The sequence below is a fragment of the Xylaria bambusicola genome (genome assembly GCF_022495145.1).
Source record: "Xylaria bambusicola strain CBS 139988 unplaced genomic scaffold F5B22scaffold_1, whole genome shotgun sequence".
NCBI classification, from domain to species: Eukaryota; Fungi; Ascomycota; class Sordariomycetes; order Xylariales; family Xylariaceae; genus Xylaria; species Xylaria bambusicola.
Genome location: NW_025953554.1, coordinates 1,197,601 through 1,217,165, shown reverse-complemented (window position 1 = coordinate 1,217,165; position 19,565 = coordinate 1,197,601). Strand labels below are relative to the sequence as shown.

Sequence of the window (19,565 nt, the reverse complement as noted above, 5' to 3'; positions counted from 1 at the left end):
GTATTAGCTGTTGACTGACCATAAGCTGCTGAACCCAGTGTTGTTTCTCCTTCGCTGCGCAATGAAGACCTTGGGGGATCTCCTATGACACCACCACCAACCTTAGCAGCCTGTGCATCTGCAGGAACACTGTTAGAGGATGGGAGTCAGGTCATTGCTTACCAGGAACAAAATCAAATCAAAGAGGCACACATTGTGAAGCTTCTCAGGGTGGTTGGCCTAGGATTCTGTGCGGAACTTGCTTTGTTGTGAAGATTGTGGGAAGGAAGGAAGCACAAGTGTGAAGGGCAGTTTCAAATAGGTACTAGGTACACTTTGACCACATGGTCTCTGAAAATTTTCAAGGCAGTCGCCAGTAAATACAATACGCCAATACAGTGATAGAGGGGGTTTTATTCACTTAAAGGCGGATTATGAACCCAGTTGCTGCGTCACTAAGGGACACCCCCGTATTGTGCCACCGTCAACAGGGGGGCCGGCCCCGTGATAGGTGGCATCGTGGAGTCTAACCCCCCGTGTTCCCCTCCGGAACACCGGCTACTAAGCCGCAAGAAGCGGAGCAACTAAGCCGCAGGAACACGGGGAAACATTGGGGCATAGTCAAAGACTTTAGGGTGCCTATTGGTAATAATAAATTCACAGGAAGCCCCAATATGAGTATGGCGACTGTTCAGTTTGACCTTATCTATTTCAGCTGATACTGGAGGTGTCTAATCATACTCACATATTATCAAGTAGTTTCACCTGGCTGGGGTCTCTCTTTTTCGTAGAAGACAAATGCTGTACAAGAAGATTATAGCCTCAAAAGAGAGTACCTACCTAAACTCCACAGCAGAATAGGGGCCACATTGTTGATAGATTGGCCTCCTCTAAAGATACCATCCAGACATAGGAGTTATTGCCAGACGAACTACAGTATTCAGTGACTCTCTATGAAGCATTCAATAAAGCTCAATATATATAGAGACAGGTGTCTCCTGTTAGTCTCCTGTTAGCCTTAATGTCTGCTGACGCTGGTTATCAGGTAGGGCATGTTTTCATCAGCTATTCAAGCAGCTAGATAAAAGTGCCAAGTATTATATTATTCAGAAATTCTTCATACTCTTGATAGCCTGTTTTCATAAAGAAGATCAACTAGAAAGTGTTCAGATATGTGCTGTTTTGTACTGTTCTGTGTACCTGTATATGGTGGTAAGGGTATGTTTTTGCACATGAATGTTATTGCCAGGATGGCTGGACCTGTGAAACTGCTGAAGTTATATAAATCACGTGATTGTATCACAATAAAAACACATTCACATGGACAGCCCCTTTTGTAAATGGTCAACAAAGGGGTTGATCAAGTGTCTGTTATGTTGCGTTATGTGTTATTATTTTTTAAGCTAACCAACTACCTTGGTACACTTCACATTCATTGTGAACTGAGATGCAGTGGCCCATTTTAAACTGTGAGAAGCGTGTTTGATAAAATAATGTGAAAGTCCCTGTATTATATTGATCATTAGCGTATAGTAACATTGATGTTTTGATTTGAAGCTTCATGATATAATACACGCTGATGATAGGAATTGAAACTGCTCTAATCAAAATCCAACTAATATTTGTTTGGTCTGCTAATACCCTTCTTGGATATCAGGTCCCTTCTTCCTAGCCTTAGTGGCTGACACAACTCTATTCACAACTAATACAACTTTTGCTACTCTTTAAACCCACAGAAACCCTCATGCCAAGGAAGTGTGTATAACCTCATACTTTCTTATTACTTGTAAAGAGTCTTTTGCAAGGCATATGCTGGTAGTCTTAAATGAACTCCATGTTCGCCGATATGTGAACATAATATCAAATATAATGATTGGGCTGGTCTACAGACTAGTAAGTTGATTCTAACACATCAATTGCAAGAAAAGACCCTTGACAAATCATCTGGAGATGCCATATGTAGCCAAGCAATGGGTAGGTCCGCACCATGCGACCATTGAGCATCCACATACACCTACACGGGTACACGACATAGCTCTGGCTCCATTTACACACTCCCTATCCATTCTCTCAGTACTCAGCACTGCTAGAGAACATTCAGGGCTTGGAGATTGAGCGTTCCCTAGAGTAGGCTTCAAGTCTGGTCCTCATCACAAAATATGTACTTTCACTTTATAAACCTAATTCGGATGCGCTTGCTAATGAACTATTGTGCCATCGGCACTTCCAAATCCATTCAGGGCCGAGAAAGAACCCGGTGTAAGCTTCTTTTTTTATTATTGTAATGATATAGTTGGCTCGAATATAAACGGCTTGTGTCACACGGTCAAGACGGTCAAGACTGAAATCATGAAACTAGTCCAGCCACCGCTACCATCTATGACAGTGGTTGTACCTGGCTATTGCATGTTCCACAGTTCTAGCCTACCTACAATGAATCACTCCATTATCCCACGTCCTACATCCAGCTGAAATAAATTAATTCTATAATCGTCGTTATATTGGGTGCTGGGATGCGGCTGAAAAAAGGTTACCGCCACCTTGGAACGACTAGGATAGATTTTCAAGCCCTTGCACACACTGATTGGCAAACCAATGTCACCAGGGCTTGTATAAAGCTGCCTGGTGAGATATGGCTTTCCCCTGCCGCTCCTGTTCGAACATTCAGCTTATAAAGATCATGAGACCAAATCCAAGCCCAAAAACGTACTAATGATGATTCAACTTGAACAGTTTGATCCCCCGCCAGACACCAGGTGGCTAATTAAGCTGAAAAAGAATTTCGGACACTACGGTTTCAAAGGAGCTTTTAGTCATTTTCTCTTTCTTCGTCGATTGCACAAGTCTACGTTTAAACCCCACTACTACTCTACCGATGTGGTAGAAATGCAGGACTGGAGATGGCAACGGGCGCGTCTAGGTAATTCAGTAGTTGCATCTGCGGTAGAATTACGTATGCTGATAGACCGACAGACCTGATATCCGCAGCATCACGAGAACTATGTCACAGTTTTCTTTGTAGGAACTACATACAGGCAAGTACTGCTATATGATCAATAGTCATGTCATTACTTTATGATTCTTAGAATATTGGATATGTTACCTGGCTTGCAAGCAACCAGTCCGACCGCGCCTCGCTTCTGCGAAGATAACAATCAGATCGAAGGCTAGATCTCGAGTGGCGTTTGTATCGGAGCATTTTCTGTTACCCCGAAAAGCGGGATAACCAGAGATTCGGATGAATTAGGACTGGCAGAGTAGAGTGGGAAGAAGGGAAAACCTAGATCGTATGACACCCAATGGAGATAAATAAGCAAGATTGACGCCTACTTCGAGAAGAAAAGCTCTGGTCACAATTGTCCACTTGAACAGTGAGGAGAATTCAACACAGTCAAAAAAAAAAAAAAAATAGAACTCGGACAGAAACTTTTGATAGATGGTGTCACTAGCACCTAAGTCTGACAACTCGTTCCTATAGATTTTCCGAGATGACGTGGCGACGATGCAGTTCACTGTCGTCATATGTAGTAAGTGTGGCTCTTTGCTAGAATCCGGCTTGTATGTCACTGTATAGATGGAAATATGATGTATCATATGTTGGATTGCGATTGCAGGGTCCAGTCATGCACCATCATCATGTGAATATCTCACCGAACCAGCCAAATATGCAGATGGCCGACATTTTCAGCTTTCAGCCCACTTGAGCACGAAGGCGACTTAGAAGAGCGGTGTGATGATGATGCATTGAGCAGGATTGTGCAACCACTGCCAATGCATAGAGAAAATGCCGGTTGAGAAAGCTCTTCTTGAGAGCATAAAGGCAGGCCATGCCCCAGATCAACCGTCTATCTGGCTCTCTCTCCATCAACAGACGACAATTACGACTCTACCCGTCGCTCCAGAATACCTCAACGCTGTAATCCATCATGCCTCAAAACGACCCCCTCGATGGCGCAATCGTCAGCTTTATCAACTACGGCACAGGCACTGCTCTTGATCTCACAGGAGGTAAGTGACATCGCCATCTGATCACAATAGAAAAGTCCTCCCCACTGACGCCTCATCTCAGGGAATTCGAAGAACGAGACTCCTATTATAGGCTATCAGTTTCATGGTGGCGCAAACCAGCAATGGAGACTGGAACGGGCTGACAGCAGCACCGTTTGGCCGACCTGGAAGCTCATCAATGTGGCGACCAAAAGTAAGAGTCCCCTTTCTTCAGAGGGATGACAGATTTGCCCTTGCTTTCCTCGGCTAACAGATGTTGAATAAATAGCTGTCGTCGACCTCGCTTTTGGAGGCGCGAACAATGGCAATCCCATTATCGGCCAGGAGAACCAGGCCAACAACAACAACCAGCTATGGCGCCTTGTCTCAGCTGACCCTCTGGGTCGAGTTGTTATGTAAGTATACTTGTCATTTGCCATATCTCACCCTTCCATGGACTGCCCGAATTGTTCATATTTTTCTCTCCTGCCTAATAGTCATCCATTACTATAATTATCTACACCATGACCTCTCACAGGAACCTCCCGCTAATACACACACTCTAGGATTCAGAATATCGGCACTGGTACCTACATCGATCTCTTCAACGGCAGCTCCGCCAACTTGTAGGTCCCCTTACCCCTTTCTACCACGATGTAGATATATGGGCTCGCCAACTAACCCCTCTCTACTAGAACCAAGATCACGGGCTGGGCCGGCAGCGTTCAAGACAAGAATCCCAAACAGCTGTGGCGAGTCCTCCGAATGAACTAGGCATAGTTAACGGCTTCGCCGGTTCAACAGCTGCTTCCATGTTGGAAATGAGTATGATGCATCAGTTTTAAGAATATGCATAAAGAGTGTATTGGTCGGAAAGGGGGGTTACTGGTTGCAATGTCCTAGGTACCTACCTACTCAATGTCTGTTCGTCAGACAATGATGTCACTCATTATGATAGTTATGAAAAGCAACTGCGATCTTTGGTTGAATGCATGATGGCATACGTTGTTCCTGCCAAAACCTGTGCTACCATTGTAACAGGAGGGGGCATGTTCGTTCTTGCCTCTGTTTCTTGTAAAGATGACGTGGCTCCTTGGCATGGAAGGAACGGTTTTTTGTTCGAGTTGTTGTAGGGAAAGTGGCAGCCTGTTGGCACTTGCAGTGTTAGTACCTTCTTCCTTTCGTCCTCCAAGGTACCTACCTACCTGAGTGGAATCGTAGAAAGGTAAAGCAGGTACTACTCTGGTACTATTGTAGGTACCTACCTAGGTATGATTGGTAGAGAGCACATAGTAGAGAGCATTGGGACTTTCACGTCAAGCTCGTGATCAAGATTAGAGTCAAAGCAAAGAGCTGGAATCAATGAGAAATTATCTTAAATATTAGTTTATAACATGTTGTAATCATATAATCTTTTTCGTCGTGGGCGCCATGCATCGATATACAAACGCTTCAAATAGGAGAGTACCACCTCCTGCCTAAGTTCTATATGCCAGGTAATCCTACAATTGCTCTCAGGGCTGGTGCCCATCTCGGGAGAATGTAGACGGTGTACACAGCCATAGAAGCGACAAGTAATCCAGTGAGCTGCGAATAGTCGTTAGCAATGATAAATGATATGTCGAGGGAGGGTAGAACTGACCTTTTCAAACCAGGTGTGGAAGTACGTAGCGGTCATCAATAACATCCAGAGCGACAAGCCTACAACACCCAGCGCAAACTTCCCACCAAATCCTAGATGTTTCTCGTGCCCCTCCACCGCGTATTCAGCCTCGGCCCTAGCGCCCTTGTGCGCGCCGTCGTCCATAACGATAGCACGGTCATCCCCACTGCCCGCGATCCTCGCGCCTGCTCGAAGGACAACCCAGACCACCTCTTGCGCAAGAAAGCAGCTTCCGAGGACGAGTAAGAAGACATGTCCCGAGATGTCGTGTCCACCGCTCCAGTTCCCGCCCGCTGTCCTGCACGCCACAGCCGTGAACAGCTCCTTCTGGTCCGCCGTGCCGGAAGAAACAGCGTCCTGCGCAACCTCGCACCGGCCCCCCGTGAACCTGAATCCGCGGTCGATGATGGGCGGGCCGAAACACCATTGCGTGACGAGGATCCACCAGCCCGTGACGATGGCCCATCGTGTCGCCGCCTTAGCTATCTGCCTGCCATTGCCGTTTCGGAAGGTTGGATGAGTGGCAACGAAGGCTAGGAAGGAACCCGTGATCCACAGCCACCCGCGCTTGACGAAGAGGACGTTGAACAGATTGTCCTTGCGCGCAAAGTAGGACGGCGCGGTCGCCTGCACGTGGGACTGCCTGATGGTATCATAGGGCGCCCCACGCGTTTCAGGAGAGAGTGCTGAGAAAAGCGTGCCGAAAATCAGGATGGTGGGGTAGACGGCGAGGAGGAGGGTCTCGAGGGGCGTGGGTAGGAACGGCGAGCTGCGCGACGTCGTGGTTGTGGCGGATGTCATTTTTGGAGACGTTGTGAAGGTGGCACCGTTGATGCTATCGCTGCCGTTCATCGGGACACCCCGCGATCTGAGGGAATGGACGTTGTCTTCAGCCATCGTCACCGAAGAGGTGGTGAGAGCATGGAATACTTTACGTACGTACAAAGATGGTAATCTAGTACACAATGATGAATCGAATGCAAATGTATGGAGAAATCACGCTGAATACGCTGCTTAGGTATTTAGGAAGGAGTGTAGTGTATGGAAATTCGTTAGGAGGCCAAAATGTTCATCGCGATTCTGATCTCTTCGAATTGACTCTTGCAAAAACTGGCCTACTAAACCGATGACGTTGATTCAGGTATCTCTTTACTTACTCAATAGGCCTGCCTAGCGTACTGTTCCCGCCTAAACTGTAGGTACTAGGCTCGCTAGGGTACGTCTTCCCTGCTAACCAATTGCGTGCCACCAAGCCCAGGCACCATAGTTAAACGCCACCTTAGATGTGGCTTAGCAATTTACCTACACTAAACTGTCTCTAGTCACCAAAAGTCGAGTCATCACATGCATGCAGAGTGAAAGCAATGGGTCTGTAGCTACACAAAGCGCATCTATTGAATTCTTTCTGAATTGCCGCTACAGGCGAACCGTATCGATTCAATGCCCACTCTCGCGAGCAAACTAGTATAGCCCGTGATATTCCGGGGGAAAATGCAAAGCACAAATCTAATCCTGACAAACTCCTTCACGCCGAGTTCCCTATGCCATTCTCGAACGAAAAAAGGAGTTCAATATAGCCAATGCCTCCGGGGTCACTGGAAGAAGAAGTGAAGCCATGTAATGTACGAAAGGAGACCAGATAATCCTTACGTCTGCTCAACTTAAGGGTATATAACAGAGGGTATAGGTGAGAGAGAAATCACGCCCCTGCACTAGGAACAAGGTGCCACCGCGGGTGCTGTCTCACATGGCTCAGTCAAAGGCGTTGCGACCTCGATGAATACCGTAAGGGCTGCTGCTGTGGTCTTGTGTATGCAGGGCGTGAAAGTAGTGTACACTGTCACGATGTTCAACGATCGCGTCTTTGTACCTATATGACCTGTGCTGGTGATCCCTTCCTAGGGTGTTTGGCATGTACCAGCAGCAGTCACTGTCTCGGTAACGGTGACGGTCACTGGCGAGTGGTCTCCACCCTCACTAGAACCTCCAGAGCCTGAGCTCGGAGTTGGTGATGGCGTTGCAGCTACGTCACTAGCAGTGCTTTCGGCTGGCATTGAGTCGTCACAGTCCGAACTATCAGCTGATGAGGATTCAACGGCGGCTGTAGTCGATGAAGGCGAACCCGAAGACGTAGCAGTGGCATCTCCGCCAGGTTGACCGTAGCCCCCTGTAGGAGATGCACTGTGGGTGGCGGATATCTGAGTTGGGTTGTGCCCAGCACTACTGCTCGAGGATGCCGGCAAATGTGTTGAAGCTGGGGACGAGCTGGTAGGGGCTGGCAAGGAACTGCTTGATCCAGAACCCGATCCAGAGCCCGATCCAGAGCCAGATCCATAACCGGAGCCGTCACTCTCGTACTTGGCAATAGCGGCGCAGAACGTGTTGCGGTTGTCTTTGTCTTGTGCCACCGATTTAGAGTTGACGGTGAGCATGTTCACAGAGGCCTTGGTGCTAATACCGTACATGCTAACCTTGGAGTCCTCCACGCTGATCATGTTGTCCTGGCAGTTCTGACCGGACACACATTCTTGAGCATAGTTGTTAAAGAAGCTGTACATGCCGGCACCCAGGACGAACACGTCTGAAGAGTTGGTGATACGCATGCCCCAGGTTCGAGCACACTTGTCAGATGAACCATCACAGGTCTTCTTGAACTCTGGGTCGAAATACCCCTCGAGCACAGTTACACCTTGTGTGGCGTCGGGGTTACCTTGCATATAAGCAGTCTCGGTCTGAGCAAGGCCGATAAAGGTGTTCTTAGCGTTGGAAATCTGATAGTTGTATAGGACACTATGCTCGGATGCCGTTCCCCACAGCCAGACAGGTTTCTGGGACTCGATCAAAACGCCGCGACCATTGTAAATGTTGATTTGATTATGGTCTTCGCGATCGAGCTCGTGGTCTGCGACCCAGAACCAGCAATTCTCAATGTAGGCTGAGGCGGTATTGGTAAGGTGGAGCATGAGGAAGGTGCCCTTACATTTGTCGTCGACCGCTGTGGTCGCATTGGGATTCTTGCTGCAATGATCAGACTGGAGTTCAGTTCCAGCAGTGCCACCAATGCGGAAGTGAACATCCCACATGCCGGCTGCGCCGTTCTCCGATCCGGCTAGATTCCACTGCATAAGAATGGCGCCAGGAAGAGCGCCCTTGGTTTCGATAATCAGATCCGACATCTCGACGTTGCCGACATCACCAGGCTTGCCAACCTCGAAGACAGCAACGGGCTTACTAGCATCTGTGAACTTCTTGCCCGTGGCCATCAAGAGGGGCCACATCTCTCCAGTAATCTTGATGTTCTTGGGGATATGAACAGTATCAGAGATAAGGTATGCGCCGTGATCGAAGTAGACAACATCGCCCTCTTTGGCACTGTCAAAGACTTTCTGGATCGCCGCAGTATCGTCTGTTTTGCCATCACCTGCAGCACCAGCTGATTTGACACTCATGAAGCGACTGGCCGCGACAGTCTCGTATTGAGGCTTGGTGCGCGTAAATACCTTTCCGCCCTCAGCAAGAAGAGCATCCGGCATCTTGATTGCGTCTTGGGTAGTTTGAACGGCCACACCCTTTCCGGTGCTATAATCTCTACCCTGAACCCAACCTTCGATCAGCTTGTTACCCTCCAGCAAAGATGTTCCATCCTTTGCGTACTGGACGGCAACTGGCACTCCTTCGGCCATGTCCACATTGTTAAGGATGAGAGTGTTGTTGGTATATTCGTTGTTGGGCTTGTAAAGGGTACTGATGCCGACGGGGACATTCGAGATCTTACTGTCGAGGAGGAGGAGTGATCCAACCTTAATAGAATCATACGTGTCACTAGTCATGTTGATACCTAACTGACCACCATTGATAGTGACTCCTTGCATCAACCAGAGCCAGTCCCAAATCATGTGGATAGCGGTATTGCAGTTGTTGAAGGTTAGGTTGCGAGTGGTGTACTGCTGGCTACCGATATCAGCACCAATGCCTCCACCATTGAATGTCAGGTCTGCCATGAAGCCTCCAGATCCATTTTCAATGAAGAGACCTTTCTGATAGTTGTCTGAGGTAGCAGGGTTCATGTTGAAGATAATGTTCTGCAAGCTGGTGGCCTGAGCCACCTGCCAATGAATACCGGCGCTCGCTTTCCCATTACCAGTTGGCATCTCTGTCATATCAATGATGAAGTTGCGAATCTGGCGGAAGAAGTTGTTCTGGTTGATGTACCAGTTTGGGGGCGGGTCTGAGCCTGTGCTATAATCGTACGGGTTCGCGTCGATCACACCCATGCCTTCGAAATCGGCGGATCCCTTGATGGTTGGGACATCAACCGCATCGCCTATGAATTGAGTATAGTACGTTTGGATGATGGGCTTCTTGACAGAGTAGGTGCCGGGAGGGAAGTAGACAATAGCGGGGTGAGTCGTGCGGGAGTCGCACTTTTCGATACATCGGCCTGGACCATCGGCGACGGCCTTATTGATGGCATCCGTGTCGTCGGTTATACCGTCTCCTTTGGCGCCGTAGTCTTTGACATTGCGGAACACCTTGTAGTTAGAATCGCTAGCAAATGCAGCGACTCCTTGACGTTTTATTGTTGAGACCCAGTATTGGGAAGTGGTGTCTGCTCGTTGCTCCAGGGCGGTCCCCGGAATGGCGGCAGCTCCTTGGGTAGCCAGCTGCAGCACTGCCGCAGATATGGCGAGGATCTTGAATAGACCCATCTCGACGCTAGAACCAGCTAACGAAATTGATATGGAAACGAAGGTAGTAATGAAGTGAAAGCTATGGTGGTGATTAGTATGCTTGCTTGCCGATCAGAGCCATGTAAGCGCAAGGTTTAGTGGTGTAGAATAGGTAAGAGGAATCAAATAAACAACAATCTTGTGTTCCTTCTGGAGGGTTATAGTGGAGGTTGAATGAGGTACGAAGTGAAGGGAAACAGGAAATTTTGGGCTCTAAATCAAAACAAAAGTACGAAGGAGTCAAGGCAGGCGAGTCTTATAGAGACCTTTTCAAAGTCGTGTCCCCTTTGTAGTAAGAATAGATTTGGATAGTTGTTAAATCTCTCGCTCGTCAAAGAACAATGAGAATTGTGCAAGAAACCCCTAGAAAGGCGGTACAAGTAGAGAAGAGTAGGGGCAAATAGAACGACAACAAAGGATCACCAGTCGGTTTAAGCGCCTGGTACCGATTCGTCGGAAGAGCGCCCTCGAAGCAAACGACATGGAGTGGATAAAGTGGCACTTACACGTAGGACGTTCCACAGGATAGGCGTACCCTCGGCGGCAACTAAAATTAAAGACGATGCTGTTCTGTCTGGGTCGATCTATATGGGAACGGAATGCCAGCGCTCGGTCTTGTCTTCCGAGGGAGGACGCGAACAGGTGAACAGAGTAAGGAGTGTTGATACGGATGTAGGTAAAGGTCTGTCCGGATCGTAATGTAGGTGACAAAATGGAGGGACCAAAAGAGGGAGCCTGGAAGAAGGGAAAAGAAAACCCGTGCCGTCTCGTCAACAGGCTAAGGAGAAACAATAGGGAGTGTTGTTTGTATTAAAGATGTTGGTAGTATTGCTGTTGTTGTTGTTGATTGCGCGAAGACAAGGTCAACAGCATCGAATGTGTCGTCATGGACAACTTCGCAACCAGAAACACGACCTGAAGGAGGAAATCACAATGAATGGTGGTGCAATTGCTTTCGACTGATCTATATATATATATATATATATATATCCCTACCTACACATGCGTGTGGAATTACAAGCTACCTACCACCTCACTTTAAAGCCCCTACCTACCTACCTCGCGTGGTAACGCAGATATGGTCATAGGAAAAGGTCACGGCAGACACAGGTAATGCAATACCTACTGTGTACCTCCTAGTTGGGTACGGTAGGTAGCGAGTGTCCTGTGATATCCGGCAGAGTGGTATAAGCCCGGCCAATCACCGTGGCCGATGCTCCCTCTGATTGCCCATGTTTGCGCCTCACAAAGATCTATTTGCCTCCCTGTGCGATGTTCACCACTCATTTATTCTACACGAAAGTCAAAGGCTGGCGATGGCGAGTATTGAACAGCCACTACCACGCTAGCCCCGGGTTCAGGAACTACCTAGGTAGGTACCTAGGTACCTACTAAGTAAGTAGCGGTGCCTTAACTGTCTGTTAAGCGCTCCCTCTCGCCGGTCTCGTCGCCAGAGCACCCCTGCGCCACCCATAGGATTGCCCAAGAGCCGGCCTATGACGTGTTGGGAAGCTTCCCAAAGTAGAATTCCATTGGCTGTCGATTTACCGCGAGTGCGGCTCCTGTCCAGTGCAGCCATCCTGCAGCATCCACTGCCTCCCCTGCCTAAATAACGCTGCCCCCAGGTACCACCACCACCAGCCAACCAACCAACACATCATGTCAGAATCATACGAACGCCATCATCCCTTGAGAAACGTACACTTGATATAAGGCAGGATACTCCTGCACGTTACCCCCCAGGGATTATAGATGACAAGGACTGCTCACTTGTTTCTGCATTCAAGTACAAATAAAAGCGGATGTGATTGCACGCCGATCGGGATGGACGAACCATACCATTGGCAACAAATACCATCGGATGCGGTCGCCAAGTCGAGATGGAGGAATGCTCAGGCCGCACAACAACCATTGGTATCTCATCCAACCTCACAATGTCGCGAACGCAATCCTTTGACCGGCCTAGGAATCCAACTTTTCTTTCTCGCTTCCTCAAGATGGTTCTGGTGCGCGCTTGACTGCATAGGTTATACAACACCATCTCATCTATTCATAACCAAGCTCAAGCCATCGTAGGTAGCCGGGAACACGTGTTTCCAATGCAAAGATCATCTCGGCTGTTCCTGACGATCACAACAGCTCCTAGGTAACCATGTCGTCTGGTTCCTGCGTAGAATGCGCATGCTGTGTTGTGTGCTCATATAATACCATGACGCATTACGTGGGAACCCCCAAACCGATAACACCGTCCCTCTTTTGGCATTGAAGCAAGCTACAGTAGATCGATCACTAGACAGCTCAGCTCATCTACTTACTAGGTATGTATAGGTATACTACGAACAGAGAACAACAATGTACTTAGATTATGACTATTCTTCAATGAACACACCTATTCTTATCTTGATCAGAGCCCGAGAGGCCAGCCCAAGAAACGGCTAAGATGTGTTTCAGGAGGGGGCGTAGAATCCCATTTGGTTGGCTAGGACACTTGTTGTTCAACTCGAGGTGGAGAGGTAGTACCAAGAGAACCGATCGAATACCTAGTCAACCCCACCCCCAACTAGAGCCTTGGTCTCAACTCCCCTTCAATTTGAGATACGTTTCCTATCTATCAATAGCAATCCACCTAGTCTGCCAGAAACGCAGGCAAACTGTTTCGTCTCTACATATCACGAGTCGCAACGGCCGAGAGGGGGAAAGCAAATAGGATACACCCGGCTACATATGTACAACCGTGCATTATGCAGGGAGACATTGAGCCCATCAGCTAGGTAGTGTAGGAGGTAGGCAATTTCTTAAATCTCATTGTCGTCAACCTGGTAGCATCAAATTTCTCACAACGGAACATTAACGCTCGTAATCTCATTTCCAATATATTGAGTAGTGATACAGTGACCTTTACTACGCAGCGAAAGCTACGTTACTTCCGCCAGAATGGCCTAATACAGACGGCGAAAGGGGGTTTCTCGCGACATTGCACTACACACCCTATGCAGAGCTCAGAATCACGAAACACGTTCATCGCACGAGACTGACCAAATAGAGTGATACTGGACATGCTTCCGGGCTGCATGACGATGCAAGTCACCCCATTTCGTGCTACAGCGTTGGTGTTGTCCGACTTCGGGCTGTTCTCTTATTTTGTCACTGCCTCAATCGATGATGAGACAAAATGCCAGCCTTACAGTAGGCACGTATATCATGCGAAATTACTTGAGAGATCCTTACTATTATTCCCCAGTCGAAAAAAAACGAAGACAAATTAACTAGGTAGTGTAAGAAGCGATGTGGTGTATGCCCCTTGGATTCGCACAAGTAACTTGCAGCTGGCAAGCAGCTGTGTCTGATTCCAAGTCATGCAAGGTACCTTCCAAGAAGTACCCCACGTCTCCGAGACAACCTTGAAGCTTAGATGTAGTCGTGAGCTTGAAATCTACGTATAAACAACCCTCGCGCCAATTACCTACATTTGAAATCAAAGGCTAGCTGTAGAAATGCCACCGCTCACGGCTCCTCCAAACCTCCCGGCCTTGGTCAGAGACGCGTTTATAAGAGCGCAAGGTAGCGGTGACCTGATCTATTATCCAACACAGGTTGCCATCGTGACTATTGGATCGCTCACTGTAAGCTCCTGCTCGCATGATGATACCAGAAACACACAGGATAGATGTCTAATAATCCGTTAGTTTCAACTCCGCTATTCGCCTGCTCTTGCTCAGAAACCGAAGCCACCCAAACCCGTAGAGCCAAACGCAAGACCTTTCAATCCCTTCGAGAACCCCTCTCCCGCCTTGCTCGTAGCGCAACTGCCACCCTCCCATAGGCTGATTCTGAACAAGTTTGCCATCGTGCCAGAGCATTTCATACTCGCTACTAGAGACTTCAAACCCCAAACACATCTTCTAGAGCCAGGCGATATCGATGCAGCATATGCTTGTGTACAAGCCTACCGTAGTGCCGATCAGGATTTATTCGTCTTCTTCAATTCTGGAGATCATTCAGGTGCAAGCCAGCCGCATCGACACCTTCAACTACTGCCCGTTGATTGTATGAAGCTTGGTTTGGAGAACACCGAGAATGGAAGTGAATGGGCTATACTTGCGGATAAAGTACATGGAAATCAGGAGGCTCTACCATTTACCGTCTTCACATCTCCCATCAGTGCGGAAATGAGTGCCGAGGATAGACATCTTGCCTACTTGTCGCTATATAAGCGCGCAGTTCATGCGGCCATGACTAATGTAGAGGCGGTCGACGAAGGTGAGGCTCAGATAAGTTACAATTTTGCCATGACAAACACATGTATGGCTCTTTGCCCGCGGACTGCAGAGGGAACGGCTGTGAAGGACAGCAGTGGAAATAAAATCGGTGACGTAAGTCTCAACGGCACAGTGCTAGCGGGCACCGCCCTTGTAAAAAATCAAGCCGAATGGGATGCTCTAAGAACGAACACCGATATGTTGCACGGGGTGTTGGAGGGCATTGGGATACCCTCCAAAATGGTTTGACAGTAACAGTCCCTCAAGCAATAAAGGGTCATGGGTTGCTGTCTATATGCGAACGAATCAAAACCAATACACTATATTTAATTACCTTGTAAGTACACACTGCCCGTGATCCAGATTCCTATTACACGCCCGGGCCTACCCGAGATGATCCTCCTATATCTTACACACTTGCAGCTCATGTCATCTTCTGAGCTAGTTTCTTGTATATCAAACACGCGGAAAGGACATTAGCTGATCAGATTCCTTCAGCCTCCTGCTCAACAAGCTCATCCCACTTCTTCCGACATGTCGCATTGCCGAAATGGTAAGAGCCGTCATGTTCGTAAATGTATGCTGCGACTTGCTTCCACGGCACTCTCGCCGAGCTCTTGTCACCTTTGGCAAGCTTCCGGACAGCTCTCTTCAGTAATTTAATCTGTCAAGTCAGAGTGGTATTAGTCAGACAACGTGCCGTGAAAGCAATGGAAACCACTACTCAAAGTATGAAGGGATTTGGGGGTCGCTTACATCCTTGTCCTGCCATTCTGGCTTTCTCACGCGTTGCTCCTTGTTCTTGGTCAAGGTCCGAAAACGTCCGCGTAGAGTTGATTCGGCCTCAGTGAACCCACCTTGAACGCGAATCTCACGATATGTCATACCCGCAAGCTTGGAGTCCACTAGGAAACGGTTTTTGGCATCGCGTTCAGCATCAGTGGAGATGGGGTGCATCATCTCCACTGTCTTATCAGCTTCTACTTCTCGATGGCTTTCAGCCTTTATTGGAACAGCCGCTTCTATGTACCGCTCCGGCGACGACGGTTGCATATGTTCCTTGTTCTTTCCCTTAGATGTTCTTGATTGACGAGGCACCGAGGACGTCATGAGTCGGGGCTTGGTGGGCTTCGTAGGCAGCTCCTTTCGATGCTTGTGGTTCGAATGCTTTGTGGGAAGAGAACTGGAAGCCTCGCCCTGGTCCCATGCAGATGGCCTGAGATCTGAACCAGCATTTGTCGTGGGTATGCTTGTGTGGGTTGATTCAGAGGAAGATGTCGGCGTCGGGGAAGGATTAATTCGCAACATCTTGGGAGATATGGTAGCAGGACAACTTGTTATCCAGTTTTCCCCCTGGGTCTCCATGGAGGGTACATGATAATTGCTTTGGAAATCCATCGAGGAGAGGCCGCCTTGGAGGCTAGCAGAGTTAAGACTCATCGACGCCATCCTCTCAGATTCTATCGAAGAATCAATAGAAGATGAAAAACTGCTAGTTAGTGTCGTTGGACTGGCACGGGTATATTCATAGGGCTCTGGAAATCCTGGCATGCCGGGGTATGGCAGCCGATGCTGGAACTCAACTCCAAGGATGGTGTTACAAGGGTTACTGGGGGTATAAGAGAGCTGAATCTGCTGCTGATTGAGACTCCCAGTCGAGTCGTGTGTATAGGCGTTTGCTGCGGGGTGGTCTAGGAAAAGCGTCTGCTCATTTCCCAGAGCCGCTTTGTTACTGTATTGGGGATGACTCGGACCAACTCTCCCGCAATTTGTAAGTGAGACAGACTGGGCAGCCGTTTGACTTGTAACGTCTTGCATGCCCATGCCGACTGCCTGGGGACCAACAGCCAGATCATCGTTGAACTATCAGGACGATTGTCAGGAAGTGTCCACTGCTACACATGGGACATATTGGTGGACTAGAGAGGGATTCATACCAAACAAGACTCGTTGCTGCTGTCAATATCTTGCTCATACAAGTTCTGGTTTTCCATAATATGTAGTAGAGGGTGGTGAAACAATAGTTCCGGGTGGTTCTGACCAACAGTGAAATATCCGGACGTGTCTATCAAGCTGCTCTGGAAGAATGGAAACGGGCCCCCTTCGCGGTATCTTTGGAGGTGAGACTTTCCAGGTAGACGATCATGATAGACATACCAGAGGGACTGGTGAGGCGGGGGTTGCTTTGGCCTCATATCCCGCATCTTTGACGCCTGTCTTATCCTCCTGAGATGTCGTCCGTTGTGCCCAATTTTCACTGCTGCTTCTACGGCCCTGTTCGCAGGTCTGTGGCCAGTGAATGTCGTCGAGAACCCCGCTCCAGTACTTTGCTCTGAAAAGTGTTGGGTACGCTTGCAGAAAAGTCTGAGCGGTCAGAAACCTGGGTTCCTGTTGGTGCAGTGTCGTGCGACTTCCCGTAGATGACTCAGGAACTGCAGCGGGGATTGTCTCCTGTCAAGCTCACAAGAACTGGTTCATTGGATTCTCAATGCTTATGACGAGCACGAGTGGCTAGTACTTCGCCTGATTCCGTGGACGAGAAGTAGAAATTGTTGCGTTTGGGGTAACGTTATAGAGAGTACTTCATCTAGTATTAGTTGAAAGTCAAGTTTAGTCTATTGGTGATAGTATGTAGGGCCTATGCTCGGCTGTACGGGAAGAACAATGGCGAAGGTCCAAGAGACAAATATTATTACTAGAATAAAAGGGAAGAGGACAAATTTACATAGGCAAATCCTAATGAACGTTGAGAGGAGAGCTCGATAACTAATATTGCCAGTGGCGTCCTGGCTCGCCTTCATCACTCTCTCCATATCTTCCTCGCCGAGATCAAACCATACTAGGTACCATGCTTCAGACATATCGGCAACGTCGAATCGTGTGGAGCGCACTGAGTGCGAGTGGAGGTTTTCGGGAACGCGCTTGAGTGACCGAAAAGAATCACCAGCACATCGAGGCCTTTTTCCCCGATGGGTGCTTCCCGGTTCAGTGAATGACGCCCAGCAGCGCAGCGAGGAGTCGTTGAAGAACGACGGGGACTTCCCCTGTATGCAAGTTTGGCGCGCCTTTGGTGTCACCCGCACATTCTGCAGAAGGACCCTTATAGACTTTCCACCCATGCGCAAACTCTACATGCGTCCAATTCGGCAAAGAGAAAGTACTCAAGAACGAGAAGTTTTAACCGGGCATGGATAGCTTCTACTATGCAATGCCTGATGAACTTTCTCATTGCCAATGGCCCGGGAGTGCGTCGTTATCGTACCAAATCGTTGGTTGAGAGAGCTTGCATTGCCGTACACTTCTCCAGTCAAGTATGAGAGCAGAACTCATTCTTCTACCACCACTACTGTTGAGAAACTAATATCCATCTTGCAATCAATATCGAGCCAAGTTCGATCTTCAACGCTAACGGCGTCTGCCATACATGACTACTGCAAGAGACCACGGCTGTCCGCATATACCAGCCTCATGCTCTACCCCCGCAACCCAACGGCCTGCCATCGAGAAATATAGCCCAACTACATACCCCAATCCCTGTCAAGATCTCTGTCGCCCAGACGATTCGATAGATAACCGGAGTGGTATTCCAGATCTTCCTATATGTGGTACGATGGGCCCAGTAAAGGGGTACCTTTATGAAGCTAATGCCCACCCCTCCGACGAGCACGTTATTAATTTCGATATTGAATCCCAGGTAAAACGTAGTATGAGAAAGCTCCTAGAGTTGACCTCGAATTGTTGGACATACATGATATCTCTATGTCTTTAGCTTCTGAATATGATATCCATATCCGAGGGCAGCAGCTGTCCAAGGTGATAGACGACATGTCAAGTCAATCATGGGTCATTTGTTTTACACTCGGCGCCCAGAACTTGGCCCCTGAAGATTGGCATTTCCATTTACAGACATTACTGCATACATATACCTGAACCTATGAGATTTCATGTTTGGCTAAGAGGAGACAAACCTAGGCCTACTGACATTGCTCGCAGGTACCGCAAATGTCTAGGTATGTGTGGGGAATTAATGATAGGTGAGGACCAGCTGTCTAGAAAAAACCAGACATCGGTGGCGCCTTGAGACATAACCCCTGTTGCAATTTGATTGCAGACATTCTCCTCCAGCCAGACTTTCCCAAAGAGCGATACATATTCCCAATTCTTCTTAGTTTGTAGATACTTCGGACTCTTCCGAGATTGTCCTTCGTTCTCAAACATATGTCACGTAAACGCTCGGCTGAGGTCATACCGTGAAACCTCAGGAAGCTCTGGCGCTGCTGATTAATAGCAGGCCGCGCAAATTTGACAGCCCGGCTCACGTCTCACTCCCACGAACCAGGCTGGTGGTATGCGTTCGGGGATGTCTGGAGTTACCACGCAATGCAACGTTTCTGACATGCATATTATGGATACGGATATGACATCTGTCACCTGCTCAGTCGCTGGAAGACACCATTATCTAACATGATGCAAGGTGCATACTGATAACACCACAAACTACATGCTCCAAAGCCATCGAATATAAGCGAAACGGGATTCGTATAGGCAACAGAGTGAGGTACTATGTCTTTCTTCAAACCGCCCTCCGCTCAAACCCGTCCATTATCATCACTCGTTTGTGATGATATCGGAGCAGGATGAGCCACCAGGATATCGTGTGGCGCATGTAACCCATCCTTCACCTACGCTTGCCACTTTGAAGATGCATCATTGACGTCTGTAACCAATGGATAAACACGTGTGATTGCTTCCAAGATAAAAGAAAAACAAAAGGAGAATGATTGTATCATTTTTCTTTTTGTCTTGCAGCAATATCGTCGTTGGTCGAACTCGAAATCTTTCAACAATGCAGCATGCCTCAATCACTACTCGACGGATGAGATCCTCTGTTCCCGTGGCCAGAGGGTTTCAATCGGATGGAGGGAGAGGATGGTGGTGGTCACTTGA

At 48.3% G+C, this 19,565-nt stretch overlaps 5 protein-coding genes across 5 annotated transcripts; 2 read left to right on the top strand and 3 right to left on the bottom strand.

Moving 5' to 3' along the window:
• Positions 1–3,804: 3,804 nt before the first annotated feature.
• Positions 3,805–4,740, top strand: F5B22DRAFT_653104 (carbohydrate-binding module family 13 protein; the record flags this gene model as incomplete). The annotated part of the gene is made up of 5 exons (XM_047979686.1): positions 3,805–3,987; positions 4,049–4,180; positions 4,256–4,382; positions 4,533–4,592; positions 4,662–4,740. Exons 1-5 carry the CDS (start codon positions 3,906–3,908, stop codon positions 4,738–4,740), a joined length of 480 nt encoding a protein of 159 aa, XP_047836411.1. The 5' UTR covers positions 3,805–3,905.
• A 562-nt stretch (positions 4,741–5,302) lies between these two features.
• On the bottom strand, positions 5,303–6,830 carry F5B22DRAFT_583300 (inositol phospholipid synthesis and fat-storage-inducing TM-domain-containing protein). Its single transcript, XM_047973351.1, has 2 exons — positions 5,609–6,830; positions 5,303–5,553 (listed from the first exon to the last, which is right to left on the bottom strand). Exons 1-2 carry the CDS (start codon positions 6,524–6,526, stop codon positions 5,452–5,454), a joined length of 1,020 nt encoding a protein of 339 aa, XP_047836410.1. The 5' UTR covers positions 6,527–6,830; the 3' UTR covers positions 5,303–5,451.
• Positions 6,831–6,965: 135 nt separating this feature from the next.
• On the bottom strand, positions 6,966–10,863 carry F5B22DRAFT_583297 (glycoside hydrolase family 55 protein). The gene has a single exon (XM_047973350.1). It carries the CDS (start codon positions 10,336–10,338, stop codon positions 7,528–7,530), a length of 2,811 nt encoding a protein of 936 aa, XP_047836409.1. The 5' UTR covers positions 10,339–10,863; the 3' UTR covers positions 6,966–7,527.
• A 2,839-nt stretch (positions 10,864–13,702) lies between these two features.
• Positions 13,703–15,183, top strand: F5B22DRAFT_16067 (ATP adenylyltransferase-domain-containing protein). Its single transcript, XM_047969240.1, has 3 exons — positions 13,703–13,982; positions 14,046–14,955; positions 15,117–15,183. The coding sequence occupies exons 1-2, from the start codon at positions 13,854–13,856 to the stop codon at positions 14,865–14,867; spliced, it is 951 nt and encodes a 316-aa protein (XP_047836408.1). The 5' UTR covers positions 13,703–13,853; the 3' UTR covers positions 14,868–14,955; positions 15,117–15,183.
• On the bottom strand, positions 15,103–16,822 carry F5B22DRAFT_640991 (uncharacterized protein; the record flags this gene model as incomplete). Its single annotated transcript, XM_047977925.1, has 3 exons — positions 15,103–15,282; positions 15,375–16,481; positions 16,556–16,822. 3 exons carry the CDS (start codon positions 16,820–16,822, stop codon positions 15,103–15,105), a joined length of 1,554 nt encoding a protein of 517 aa, XP_047836407.1.
• Positions 16,823–19,565: the final 2,743 nt, after the last annotated feature.

What these genes read in the sequence shown, in the direction of transcription:
- F5B22DRAFT_583300 (XM_047973351.1), bottom strand. Translation starts at nt 6,526, where the DNA reads ATGGCTGAAGACAACGTCCATTCCCTCAGATCGCGGGGTGTCCCGATG. An exon ending in TCCACACCTGGTTTGAAAAG is followed by an intron (nt 5,554 to 5,608) that starts GTCAGTTCTACC and finishes GACTATTCGCAG; the next exon opens with CTCACTGGATTACTTGTCGC.
- F5B22DRAFT_583297 (XM_047973350.1), bottom strand. Translation starts at nt 10,338, where the DNA reads ATGGGTCTATTCAAGATCCTCGCCATATCTGCGGCAGTGCTGCAGCTG.
- F5B22DRAFT_16067 (XM_047969240.1), top strand. Translation starts at nt 13,854, where the DNA reads ATGCCACCGCTCACGGCTCCTCCAAACCTCCCGGCCTTGGTCAGAGAC. An exon ending in TGACTATTGGATCGCTCACT is followed by an intron (nt 13,983 to 14,045) that starts GTAAGCTCCTGC and finishes ATAATCCGTTAG; the next exon opens with TTTCAACTCCGCTATTCGCC.